At 36.3% G+C, this 13,789-nt stretch overlaps 2 protein-coding genes across 2 annotated transcripts; one reads left to right on the top strand and one right to left on the bottom strand.

Moving 5' to 3' along the window:
- Window positions 1–269: 269 nt before the first annotated feature.
- Window positions 270–1,775, bottom strand: LOC145625264 (uncharacterized). Its single transcript, XM_081678328.1, has one exon. The coding sequence runs from the start codon at window positions 1,773–1,775 to the stop codon at window positions 270–272; it is 1,506 nt and encodes a 501-aa protein (XP_081534454.1).
- A 4,393-nt stretch (window positions 1,776–6,168) lies between these two features.
- On the top strand, window positions 6,169–8,943 carry LOC145625263 (uncharacterized). The gene is made up of 7 exons (XM_081678326.1): window positions 6,169–6,844; window positions 6,888–6,962; window positions 7,082–7,175; window positions 7,454–7,796; window positions 7,971–8,179; window positions 8,279–8,422; window positions 8,511–8,943. Exons 1-7 carry the CDS (start codon window positions 6,169–6,171, stop codon window positions 8,941–8,943), a joined length of 1,974 nt encoding a protein of 657 aa, XP_081534452.1.
- Window positions 8,944–13,789: the final 4,846 nt, after the last annotated feature.

Here is a 13,789-nt window from a genome sequence, read left to right as displayed (position 1 = left end):
CATAACGATATTGTTAAATTAAATCACAAACCATTTCTAAAACATTTCAAAATTATAGGTGTATCCATATATTATTGAAAATTTTGAGTAAATCATAATTATAAAATATAAAAAGTAGTATCAATAATCACCTTGTATTTGTGATATTGATCACATGTCACATCTGGATTATGAGTTCCATGCCCTGAAAGTTTTTTTTTTTTTTTTTTTTTTTTTTTTTTTTTTTTTTTTGGACAACAGCAGAAAGAAGGAAAAAAAGCAAAACAAAGCTAAAATACATCAAAGGCAATAGAATTAGAAAAGCTGTTTAAAGTAGTCCGACATAGGTTAGCTATACGATGGGGATGATCAACGTCCTTCCTATCAACTTTGAGGATAATGCAATGTTGGAAGGTGCTGCCAACTTGAATGATATCCTTCCAAATCCAGTAGATATGAATATCCAAGGATCGTCTGCTTTTAAGCATAGAGACAAGAGATGCACAATCGGTTAAAACTTTGATTGAGCGGTAACCATTATCTTGGGCCCAAATTAAGGCATATAAACAAGCCAGGAACTCCGATTGCAGGGCAGAAGCCGCAATTCCAGAAAATCCCCCAGCTTCCAATTCACCTGTGTTATCCCTCTCTATAGTCCATCCTACTCCACATCGTTTACTAGACTTGTGCCACGAACCATCAACTCGTATTGAGTCACGAACTAGCATATCATTGAATAGAAGAGCATGAGTCAGTTGTCCTAACGAGACCTGTAAAAATCCTGGTGGGTGTTGAAGAGATAAATCAGCTGGGGAGGCTACATCCTCTATTGTAGTCGGTAACTTAGTGAAATCCTTTAATAGAAGAAAGGCTTCTTTTAGGTTACCAAAGTAACAACCCAAATAACCGTAATCACCTTGATAAACGCGCTTATTCCGAGTAACCCAAATAGCCCACAAGGTGGCTACAAAGATCTGAATGCGATTACTATTGAAACCATCCTGACTATAAAAAAGCAGAATATGGCTTCGAATCCATTCCTCAAGGGAAGTGGCATCCGCTAAATTTTTGCAGTTCGATATCCGACAAGAGGCATATCGAGCTATAGAACATTCAAGAAAGAGGTGAAAACCGTCCTCTTCCTTTAGACCGCAGTAGTCACAAATGGCTTCGGAGATGATTCCTCTAGAAAGAAGATTGGCCTTGACAGAGAAGCCATTAACAGCAAGTTTCCATATGAAAATTTTCCATTTAGGGGGAATCTTAAGGCGCCATAAGGTTTTAAAGAAATCATAAGATTCTTTTCTATGAGGAGACTCCTGGAAATTCTCGTGGTTTGTTAAAAAGGCGTATCCTGATTTAACCGTGTAAGTTCCTGTTTTGTGCCAAGGCCAGTATAAGAAGTCCTCTTCCTCCTCAGTTGGGAGGGCCATAGAGAGAATTTCCTGAGCACTTTCCCATTCAAAGCGTTCCCGAATGATACCAGCATTCCAGGAGCGAGAAGGAGTGATAAGATCCTTAACCTTCCATAGAGCACTTTGACGAAGATTCTGGTTTGAATTAACAACTGGAATCTTGTTGTTTACCCATTTGGAGCTGGAAGCCAGTAAATTGTGACTAGTGCCTATTTTCCAGGCAAAACCCTTCCGCATTTTCTTAGCCGTAGAGTGCATAGCCCGTCGAAACCAAGAGACAGAGGCCGGGGGAGGTTTATTCAAATCAGAATAGGGGGACAGGATACAGTCAGATGTAGCATTGTAAATCCTAGCAGCAAAGAGTTGGGGGTTACTATACATTCAGTGGGTAAATTTGAAAAGTAGAGCCTCATTATAGCTACTAGTAGAACGAATCCCCAAGCCTCCCATACCTCTCGGAAGTTGAACACGTTTCCTACTGATCCAGTGAATACCTTTTTCTCCACTCTTTTCCCACCAAAACCTAGTGAAGAGGGAGTCCAGCTTATTAGAGATAGATAGCGGAATCTTGCAAATCTTCATTACATGAGCCACCATTCCCAGAAGGACCGAGTTTATGAGGATAAGCTTTGCATTTTCCGATAATTTGCAGTGAGCCCAAGAAACAATTTTCTTTTTAACATTCTCGATAAGGTCCACAAAGTGAGCAGTTTTCCTCCTAGAGAGGTCGATAGGTACGCCCAAGTGCTTTCCCATATTATCAATAATAGGAACTCGCAGGATATCTTTGAAGGACTGAGCTAAATCCGGAGACACAGAGGGGCTAAACTTGATGAAGGATTTAGCAAAGTTAATTTGTTGACCAGAAGCCTTACCAAATCTAGCAAGGATATCTGCAATGGTACCACAGGAATCCTCCGAGCAATTAAAAAAGAACATGGCACCATCCGCGAAAAAAAGATGAGAGATCGAAGGGGCCCTTCTAGAAATTTTAATTCCTTTAAGGCAATTAATGTCTTCGGCAAGAAGGAGCATACGAGACAGAACATCCATGCAAAAAAGGAATAAATAAGGAGATAAGGGGTCACCTTGCCGCAAACCGCATTTCGGGGTGAAGGCCTCCGAAGTTTGCCCATTAATAAGAGCCTTAAAGGTAACAGTAGAAATACATTGAGAGATCCATTGGATCCAGATCGGGGGAAACCCATAGACACGAAGGACCTTGAGAAGAAACAGCCAGTCCACTCTGTCGTAGGCTTTAGACATATCAACTTTAAGAGCCGCAAAATGGGAGGATCGGGCCTTAGAGTTTATAAAATGCAACAACTCTTGAGACATAAAAGTGTTATATTCCATATGTCTCCCCGGGATAAAGGCGTGTTGGAAATCTGAGACCAAGTGTGGGAGCACTACCTTCAAGCGAGTGACAAGACATTTGGCAATACATTTGTAGATTGTGTTGCAAAGGCTAATAGGCCGAAACTGAGAGGCTAATTCCGGAGTATCAATCTTCGAAAGCATAACCAGAAGTGTAGAATTCAGTTCTTGCAAAAGAAATCCTGTATTGAAAAAATGTTGAACACTTTTTGTAACTGTAAAGGCAATTGTATCCCAATTTGTGTGAAAAAATTCTGCAATGCAACCATCGGGACCCGGGGATTTAGACCCCTTTAAATCAAAAAATGCTGATTTAATTTCTTCAAGTTCAAAAGGAAGACATAGAGCTTCACCTTGAGAGCTAGAGAGAGAGGGGAAATGGATTTGTCTAAGCAACAAATCAATTTGCTCCGAGTGGTCATCATCTAGAGTAGGTTCAAAAACAGTCTTAAGAGAGTTAACAATAAGATTGGAAACCTGAGAATGTCCTTCCACCCATAAATTATCCTCCGTACGGAGGGTAATGATTTCATTCCGTGCTTTCCGAGTTTTAACCTTATTAAAAAGGCGCTTCGAGGGAATATCCCCTTCTTTAATCCAGTCACATTTCATCCGTTGCCTCCAATATTGGAACTCCAGATTACAATTAGAAATGATAGAGTTGACACGATCAAGGTAGGTATGAGCTTCATTTAAAGTAACAATATTATTCCCAAGCACATCTAGTTCCTTCGTTAATTTCCTCCAGTTGATACCCCACAATTTCTTGTGGTCAAGACACCATTTTTGAAGCATGCTTCTAATTCTCCGCAACTTTCGAACTAAACAAAAAGGAAAAGAGCCATGAACATTAGTAATTTGCCATTCATTAGCAATAATAGATTTTACCTCCGGGAAGCCCAAACACCAAAGTTCTAGTTGGTACGGCCGTGAAGAACGGACAACGGTTGGATCCGAGTCATAAAGAATAGCCGCATGGTCAGAAACCAAAATTGGCTCGTGGGTAAATCGGCCATTAGGGAATTCCGCAAACCATTCCGGGGTGACATAGCCTCTATCCAATCTCTCCAAGATCAAGTTAGAATCAAGTCTTTTATTTGTCCAAGTAAATCTCGGACCCGAAAAAGGAACATCGATGACCTCATTAAATAGTCTCCAATCAATAAAGTCATCTACACCCCTTATATAATTATTCCCACCTAGTTTATCCTGAAAGTTTGAATGTGAACTTAATATTAGGAAATGGTATGATAAATACTACTACGTACATTTCATGGCAAGATATTGCAAAATACGAATGTCATTATTTAAATCGATACAATAGAACCACCATTAAAATATGCTGTATTTAGTAACAATATTTCACATGACTATATTTTGTGTATTATTTCATATTAATTAAAAAATACGGAGTATTTATCATATAGAAATAGGCATAATATTATTAGTGGCGGAATCAAAGAGCCATGGCCTCCCCTTTGGTTTTGTTGATATGTAATACATGTAGCAATGTTTTATAATAAATGGACAATGGCTTAGTTGGTAATAGAGTAGTGAATTTATTTTAAAGGTCTTAGGTTCAAAGCTTGGAATGATTTACAAAAATATGGTTACTTGCAAACTTAGGGCCTGTTCACCTTTATTGAACTAAATTGAACTGATTGGAGCTGAGCTGAACTGAACTGAACTGATTGATGCTAAGATGAACTGAACTGAACTGAACTGAGCTGAGCTAAAATGAATATTTTATGAGAGAGGGAAATAAGGAATTGAACTGAACTGAACTGATTGGAGCTGAACTAAAATGATTAGAGCTAAACTGAACTGAACTGAAATTAAGTCAATGTGAACAGGACCTTATTTACACTTTTGTGTCGAAATGAAACTTAATTACAGAACTAATGTCCACGTAGGTTCGGATAAGTTTATTTTTGTTTTAGTTTTTGTTTTTTTTTTTTTTTTTTGTAAATTTTTTTTAGAGTAAAACCGCTACCTCAAGTAGCTAAAACCGCTACCTTTTACCCCTATAAATTTATACTCCGTATCTTTACTTGTAGTACTAAAAACAAACCACTACTTTTAGTAGCGGTTTTAGACTAAAACCGCTACTTAGGGTAGCGGTTTGTCTCTTAAGAAAAAATTACCCCTAATGTATTCCCGAGCCTATGTGGACTGTATTTTCGTAAATAAGTTTTATTCCAATGCAAAATCGTAAATAAATTTTTGAAAAAGCTATATTTTTTAAATCATCCCAAAGCATGTTCCTAACATTTCTTTTATTATTTTGCAAAACTTAATTGTACTAAGTTTACTTTTTGTAGTTGTTGTATACTTCCTCCGTTCTTTTTTACTTGACCCGCTTTGCCTTTTACGCTATTCACCACCTTTCCTTTGACCGTCTTTTTTGAATGATATGTAAGGAAAAATATATTCATATGATATCTTTTTTAATTTGTCTCAATAAGTACTATCGTAATATACAATTTTTATAATTTTTACTTATGAAGATTTAAAGTTATTGATTGCTAAAGTTTTGCATTGGCAAGCGTGATAAAAGAAACATGTCAAGTAAAAAAGAACAGAGGAAGTAGTAAGGTTATAGCACAAGTGCAAAACTCTAGGCATTAAATTCGCTTTCCATTATTTTTAATAATACTTGACCTTAGCTTATTGTTTTTCCACATTTCAATAATGTTATAAAGATATATATTAATTCCATTCAAAAATAAATAAATAAATAAATAAATAAAATAAATGTAAAGACATAAAGTATTAAGTTTGCCTTCCTAGTAACAAAATTCTGGTTCCGCTCCTAACTATTATGAAATCGAAATACTGCTAAAATGGTTGAAGCAGTCAATGAAAGCTTACTATTTTGAAGAGAAAAAGTATCATATATGTTGCGCGTCCTTCCATCCTCCAATGCTGCTCCCTCAACCTTTAGATAATAAGGAAGGTTCCTCTGTTTTTGTCCTGTTCCTGTGCTGCTAATTTTCTGTGAGCTGTAATACGTTGTAATAGTACAGTGCAGGTGGTAGAATGTTTTCATATCGTTGCAGCAATGTTTTCTATGCAATGATAGGTCTAGTTATTTGCTTATTTTTGTCTTGTAGTGACTATATATTGTCATGCTCTCTCTTATATTTCCTAAGCTGGAATAGATATTTTGGCAAGACCTAATATCAGCCACCTTCCTTCTCTATTTCTCTCTTCATTCATTCTCTTTATCAATCTGTCAAACCCCTTGCATCAAGCTAATTTAGTCTTTATGGTATCAGAGCTGTGATGCAAAATCGGGTATAAAATTTAAGATCCTTCTTTTTCATTCCAGCTATCTCTCAAAAATCAAAGCTTTCTTCTGCTTTCTGCCTCTTAAAAATCGAAGCTTTTTTTTATCATGGCAACTGATGCTAATAGCGTACTGTATTTGCACCCCAATGATGGTTCTTATTCCATCTCTGTTGATAAACTGACTGGTGCAGCTGACTATAGATCGTGGAGGAGATCTATGGAAATTGCTCTCACCTCAAAGAAGAAGATAGGTTTTGTTCTAGGCACTGTTCTCATATCAACCTCTGCTCAAGATGATGTTAAAGCAGATCAATGGGACACCTGCAACTCCATGGTAATCTCTTGGATTCATGATTGTCTTTCTGATACTATCAAAAAGTCTGTGTTGTATGTTAACTCTGCTAGAGAAACATGGATTCAGCTTGAAAAAAGGTTCTCAATGGGAAATGGATCTAGGAAATATAAACTGAACAAAGATTTGTATCAACTTAAACAACATAACAACTCTATTAATGAATATTACACTGCCATGTCTAGTTTGTGGGAGGAACTGGACTCAATAAATGCACTTCTTGTAATTTCTGAACCATATGCAGATGTTAGAAATTTGTTAAATGTTGTGGCTAGAAATCAGGAAGAGAGTAGGTTGTTTCAGTTCTTGAATGGACTAGATGATCATTTCAGTGCTATGAGGAGTCAAATGCTCATGCTCACACCTCTACCAACTGTAAAAACCGCTTGTTCTATGCTACAGCAAGAAGCAAGAAGAGAGTTAGAGAGAGGTTCTGCTCCCTCGAGCTGACCTGATATCTCTGCCATGTATAGCAGACAGAATTCTGATAGAGCCAGCATCATTTGTACTCACCGTGGTGGAAAAGGTCACCTTCAGAGCAAGTGCTGGTACTTGCATGGATTCCCTAAAAAACCGTTCAAACCCAGAATTAACCCAGTAAACAATGCAGGCAAAGGGAAAGCTTCTAACTAAACCTGGAACTCTAAACCTGCACCTAGACTTGCAGCTACAGCTCAGACTTCTCAGGCTGGTGTTGGCAATGTGACCTTCACACAACAACAGTTTGAGCAACTTCTGAAACATTTCCTCCCCCTAATGCTGTAAAGGGAAGTGAAACTGATGAGGAGTTGGATAACAGTTTCTCAAGCATGGTGTCCTGTCATCTTGCATCCACTCTCAAACATGGATGGATAATTGACTCAGGTGCCTCAGATCACATGACTTGTGATCTGAGCAAGTTTGCATAACTCAAAGCAGCTGCTGGTTTTCCCAAAATTACCTTGCCAACTGGTGACTCAGCTTCCATCTCTGATACTGGAAATGTGAATTTGTGCAACTCTCTGACTTTGCAAAATGTGCTTTGTGTACCTAATTTTAGGTATAATCTTTTGTCTGTTCCCAAGTTAACCAAAGATTCACAGTGTGAGGTGCACTTCTATGGATCTCATTGTGTGATCAGAGATGTTGTCTCTAAGAAGATTAGAGGTTTTGGCAAAGCTAAGAATGGTCTTTACTACCTAGTTGATAAACCTCTGACTGAAGATGAAATTACTCAACATCAAGATGTTGCAACTTGTCTGACTGCCAAAAAGGATGCTGATGTTCCTTTTGCCATATGGCATCACAGATTGGGTCATGCTTCCCTGGGTAAATTGCAGCATGTACCTTGTGTCAAGAACACCATTAAGGATAACACTCAGATATGTGTTACCTGTCCAATGGCAAAGTTCACAAAATTGCCATACCAGCTAAGTGAGTCACATGCTGATAAACCATTTGAGCTCATACATATGGACATCTAGGGTCCATATAAAGTGTGCACAAGAGAAAAATACAGATATTTCCTCACAATAGTTGATGATTATTCTAGAAACACATGGGTGTATTTGTTGTAGCATAAATCTGATGCCCTGAGTCAGCTGAAAGTTTTCTCAAACTATGCCCAAACTCATTTTGATTCCAAAATCAAGTTTCTGAGATCTGATAATGCATTGGAGTTTGATGATAAGCCTTGTCAAGAGTTTTTTGCTGAGTTGGGGATTGTGCACCAGACATCCTGTGTTGACAGGCCTCAGCAAAATGCCAGAGCTGAAAGAAAACACAGGTATGTGCTGGAAATTTCTAGAGCTCTCAGATTCCAGGCAGGACTTCCATTGACATATTAGGGTGAATGTGTTATGACTGTTGTTCATATTATAAACAGATTGCCATCTTCTGTACTGAACAACAAAACACCATATGAGATGTTGTTTAAAGCTTCTCCAAACTATGATCATATGAAAGTTTTTGGCTGCCTTGCTTTTGCAGCAAACCCCTCACTTGTCAAGGACAAGTTTGAACGCAAGGGGTGTGCCCTGTGTGTTTCTGGGATACCCAGCTACCCAGATTGGGTACAGATTGCTTCACCTGAAAACAAAGAAAATCTTTGTATCCAGGGATGTCTCATTTCATGAAACCATTTTTCCCTTTCAACTCCAATCCCTTGATAAGTACATGATTCCCTATCCAAATGTCTTGAACCCTAGCCAACAAATTCCTTTGCCAATTTCCAATTCTCTTGATGAAATTGAAACTGCTGACAATGACACAGACACAAATGACACAGATCCACCCTTGTCACCTCATCAGACTGAACCTGGTGATAATCAAACACAAGCCACACAAACACAATCACACATTGAAACTGAAACCAATCCCAGACATAGCACCAGGATTTCAAAACCTCCCTCTTGGTGGAAAGACTATGTTCCACCTAAACCAAGAAAAGATCAACAGATTGCCAACTTTGCCAATCAGAATATAAATGTTGAGTTTCATTGTTTTTTGTCTACTCTTACAGAACACATTGATCCTGAGCATTTTAAATAGGCTGTCAGAAAAGAGCAGTGGGTAGCTGCAATGAATCTGGAACTAGAACAATGTGAGAAGAATGGTACATGACTTGTAACTGAACTCCCACCAGGAAAAAGGGTAATTGGAAGTAAATGGATTTACAAAACCAAATACAAATCCAATGGAGATATTGAAAGACACAAGGCAAGGTTAGTGGTACTTGGGTGTAAGCAGAAATATGGCTTGGATTATAAAGAAACATTTGCTCCAGTTGCCAAAATGACAACTGTGAGAACTATTTTGGTTGTTGCTGCAATAAAAAACTGGACAACAGTTCAAATGGATGTTACAAATGCTTTTCTTCATGGTGACTTACATGAAGATGTGTACATAACTTTACCTCAAGGATACACTGGGTATGGGAGTAGAGTGACTGTGAATGCTGATGGCTCAAGACCTAAGGGTGATAAGTTAGTCTGTAAACTGATCAAATCCCTATATGGTCTAAAATAAGCACCTAGACAGTGGTTCTCCAAACTGTCATCTACTTTGATTTCTTTTGGGTACAAACAATCAAGAGTTGACTATAGTTTGTTTGTCAAAGACAACAACAGTTCAATAACAGCAGTCCTAGTTTATGTGGATGATTTGCTTATAACTGGAAATGACCCAAAGGAAATTCAGACTCTAAAATCCCTTCTCTCTTCACATTTTCACATGAAAGATTTGGGAAAACTGAGATACTTCCTTGGTTTGGAAATTGATCAATTTGAAAAAGGCATTTTCATTTCTCAAAGAAAATACATTCATGATCTTCTAACACATCAAGGCATGCTCAATGTCAAGCCCTTGAAACTGCCCATGGATTCTCATCTGAAGCTCAGAGCTGATACAGGCACTCCTCTCTCCAATCTAGTACCTTATCAGCACTTGTAGGCAAGCTCATCTATCTAACAGTCACAAGACCAGACATTGCCTTCTCTTTTCAAATCCTGAGCCAATTCATGCATTCCCCTACATCTACTCATATGCAGGCTGCAAAAAGACTTCTTAGATATTTGGCTGGCACTGCTAATCAAGGAATTCTGTTAGCTTCATCTTCTTCTGCTCAGTTGACAGCTTACTCAGACAGTGACTGGGCCAGCTATCCAACTACTAGAAGATCTACTACCGGTTACTATATTTTACTTGGTGAATCACCTGTTTCTTGGAAAGCAAAGAAGCAATCTGTTGTAGCAAAGTCAACTGTAGAAGCTGAATATAGGGCAATGTCTTTGACTGCCTGTGAAGTTACATGGCTAAAGTACCTCCTCAAGGATCTTGGTATATCTATTTGACACCTACTCTTCTACGGTATGATAACTAGGCAGCCATATCCATTGCAGCCAACCCAGTTTTACATGAACGCACAAAACATGTGGAAATTTATTGCCACTATGTGAGAGATATGGTCAACAATGGCACTTTGGTTACTGAGCATGTTTCTTCCACAGACCAGCTTGCAGATATCTTAACAAAGATTCTAAGTGTCAAGCAACACAATGAACTCTTACTCAAGCTGGGCGTTCGATCTGCACTTCACACTCAGCTTGAGGGGGGGTAATAAGGAAGGTTCCTCTGTTTTTGTCCTGTTCCCGTGCTGCTAATTTTCTGTGAGCTGTAATACATTGTAATAGTACAGTGCAGGTGGTAGAATGTTTTCATACCGTTGCAGCAATGTTTTCTATGCAATGATAGGTCTAGTGATTTGCTTATTTTTGTCTTGTAGTGACTATATATTGTCATGCTCTCTCTTGTATTTCCTAAGCTGGAATAGATATTTTGGCAAGACCTAATATCAGCCACCTTCCTTCTCTATTTCTCTCTTCATTCATTCTCTTTATCAATCTGTCAAACCCCTTGCATCAAGCTAATTTAGTCTTTATTAGAAAATAACAAGTATATTAAGGTGAATTTTCGTACAAAAAACTATGACTTTGATCGTTTAATGGTGTTAAATTAGGTTGATAAGGGTACCAAAAATAATTTTGTGACAAAACATAAAGATTTACAAATTAGCACATTTTTTTGAAATGCTCAAAAGAAACACGAGCAATTTATTATACTATTCCCATTTCATATTATTTGCAACTTTTGAATTTTTTATTTCTTACAAAATACTCCTAAAGTTGAAAAATACATCTTGGTGCAATATTAAAGAGACTTGAAAAAAATACTCGTATATAAAATATGAAAGCGAAACAGGGTACCTGATAGGCAGAGGTACTAGCACCAAATATGAAATCCTTAGGAAAGTCGTAGCGATTATATTGTTTGTACCCAAGAGCTGCTTCTCCAACCAAAACTGAAAATATAAGTACCAATCTTTTTATTGTCAACATTTCTTTCTTTCTCTTAATAATCTCTTACTTTTTTTTTTCCTTCCTTTTTTTTTTTTGAAATAGACTAGATCTCTTATTAGTTATTACAAATTTAAAATGTTGTGGTCGTCAAGTTTGGAATGAAATGGGATCCGCACTAACAAAAGCAGTCATGTTGGATTGTTGTACATCAATAACTGGACCAATGTAATCACGTTTTTTTTTTTTTTTTTTTTTTTTTTTTTTTGTGCCGATAGATAATAAACACAACTTTAGTTGTGTATTCGAATACCTCATCCGTTTCAAATTAGATAACACGTTTTGATTTTTAACACTAATCATTAATTAATTTTGCTTTGATTAACATTTGTGATTTATAAGTATTAAAAAAAAAATAATCATGTGGGATTTTGTTAGATTCATTCAATGTGTACTTAATTAAAATTCAACCTTTAGTCTTTTTTACAATAATATAATTAAAGATATATTCGATTAAACTTTTGTATTGACAAACATGATAAAAGAAACGTGTCATCTAATTTGAAACGGAGGAAGTAATTCATTCATATTTTAAACATAGGAAAAACAAAATGCATATTACAGTTTTATTATGGAGTACTTCCTTTTGTTTCTATTTGTTTGCCCCGTTAATTTTAGTGTGTCAAAATTTTAAATGTTTGTCCATAAATTATTGCATTATTTATGAAGAAAGTTTTATATACAATACATTTTTGAAGAACGAATCTATGGATTGGATCTAGACAAAACCCAAATTTCAAAAGAACGAATCTATGGATCGACAGGATCCTCCATTGCCATCTCTACTCATTGATATGAAAGAGAGAAGAAGTGACGTTATCCTCTCATTCATATCAATTGACACATTTTTCAATGTTTTTTTTTTTTTTTGGTGTTCAATGTTAACTTGTCAATGTGTAACTTTAAATAATACTTCGTCCGTCTAATGAAAGAAAAAGCTATATAATTAATGGACAGAGGGAGTACATATTAATCATCAATAATAAAAAAATAAATAAAAATAAACTTTGATATTTTAAAATAATAAACTTTGATATTTTAAAAATAAATGCTGATGTCAGATAATATAAACTCCTTGATTAGAGTGATTTCCATTGATCAATATTTATAGGGTTACAATGAGAAATCTAATATTAGGTAACATAAGATATGTACAGATATCAAAGATAATCTTATACAAAATATATCTTAAACCATAGATGAGAATATTCTATTGATATTCTCTATCACACCCCCGCAGTCAGAGCGGGAGAAAATCGGATGCTCAGACTGGATCTGAATCACGCATCGAGCGGTAAGGATAGTATGGTAATAATCCATGATCAAAAGGGAAGTAGTAGACATGTGCCGGTGATGACGATGAGAAGCAACAGCCACGACCTACGTAGAGTAGAGATAAGCACTGCTAGGCCGGAGGAGAAGGAGAAGAGTCGCACACAGGCTTGGCCTAAGTTGCAGATCCAGAGAAGAAGAAGCTAAGGGATCAAACCATCATCGGGGATAAGACACTACACTACTACGTGAAATCACAGTTGAAGAAAAACAAATAAAATTGCACAAGAAAAAAGATTAAATTCCACCGCTTGAAATTAATCAATTCTCAAAAGAGAAACCTAGGTAGCAAGAATCAATGCTCCACAAAAATTCCAAGTGTTGCAACAATAAGAGGAGCCAACTTGATAGCAAAAGAGATGTGCAAGAATTGACCTTATTCTGGTATACCACCACCAAAACAAAATCCATGTGATTATGTGTAGAAAAACCAATGGGGCAATGTAAGAATCATTGTTGGTATCAAGAGCAGGTTAAAATCTTGGGACCGTTCATACAAAATCTCCCCTTGCTGGAGGGATGTTTCTACTATGTCATTTTTCAAAAAATGACACCATAACATGATGATGTGTCATGCTATGATTGGTCCATTTTTTATTTATTTTTAAAAGCCTATATGTACTATATATATATATGTATAATTGTAATTATATGTATTTTACTATTTTTTTTTAAAGAAATACGTAATTATAGCTTTTTAAAATTTATTGTTGTCTTATTAAAATCATTTTCGAAAATTAAATTATAATTAAAATTTATAAAATAAAAAATTCATCATTGTTCTTCGTTGATCTTCATTGTTCTTCATTCATGATAGTAGCTAACCACTCCATAATCTTGTATAATCTATTCACAACGCAAATCAAAATTCCGACTAAAATTCCGTCCAAATTCGTTTACGAATTTCGATTTAGGGTTTGATTGATAATTTTGATTAATGGAAAAATCACGTTATTTGATAGTTTTGAGAATGAAAAAAAAGCATTAGGAGCGCGTATTATGATGATGTAAAATGCAAATCTTTCAAATTTTTTAACGATCGATGGATAACGAGAGTGTGCTCTTTGATTTAGAGTTTGAATTTTTATTTTTTTCGCACTATTTGATCTAAAATCAAGTTTTCCCATTTTTGTAATTTGTTTCTACTCCTG

This window comes from Chenopodium album, chromosome 3, assembly GCF_948465745.1.
Source record: "Chenopodium album chromosome 3, dcCheAlbu1.1, whole genome shotgun sequence".
Lineage (NCBI taxonomy): Eukaryota > Viridiplantae > Streptophyta > Magnoliopsida > Caryophyllales > Amaranthaceae > Chenopodium > Chenopodium album.
This window is presented reverse-complemented; position numbering and strand designations above follow the sequence as displayed.

Excerpts from the sequence above, each read along its gene's own strand:
- LOC145625264 (XM_081678328.1), bottom strand. The coding sequence starts at position 1,775 with ATGTATAGTAACCCCCAACTCTTTGCTGCTAGGATTTACAATGCTACA.
- LOC145625263 (XM_081678326.1), top strand. The coding sequence starts at position 6,169 with ATGGCAACTGATGCTAATAGCGTACTGTATTTGCACCCCAATGATGGT. Across the intron at positions 7,797-7,970 it reads TATGTGTTACCTGTCCAATG|CATAAATCTGATGCCCTGAG; the intron begins GCAAAGTTCACA and ends TATTTGTTGTAG. Across the intron at positions 8,180-8,278 it reads AGAGCTGAAAGAAAACACAG|ATTGCCATCTTCTGTACTGA; the intron begins GTATGTGCTGGA and ends TATTATAAACAG.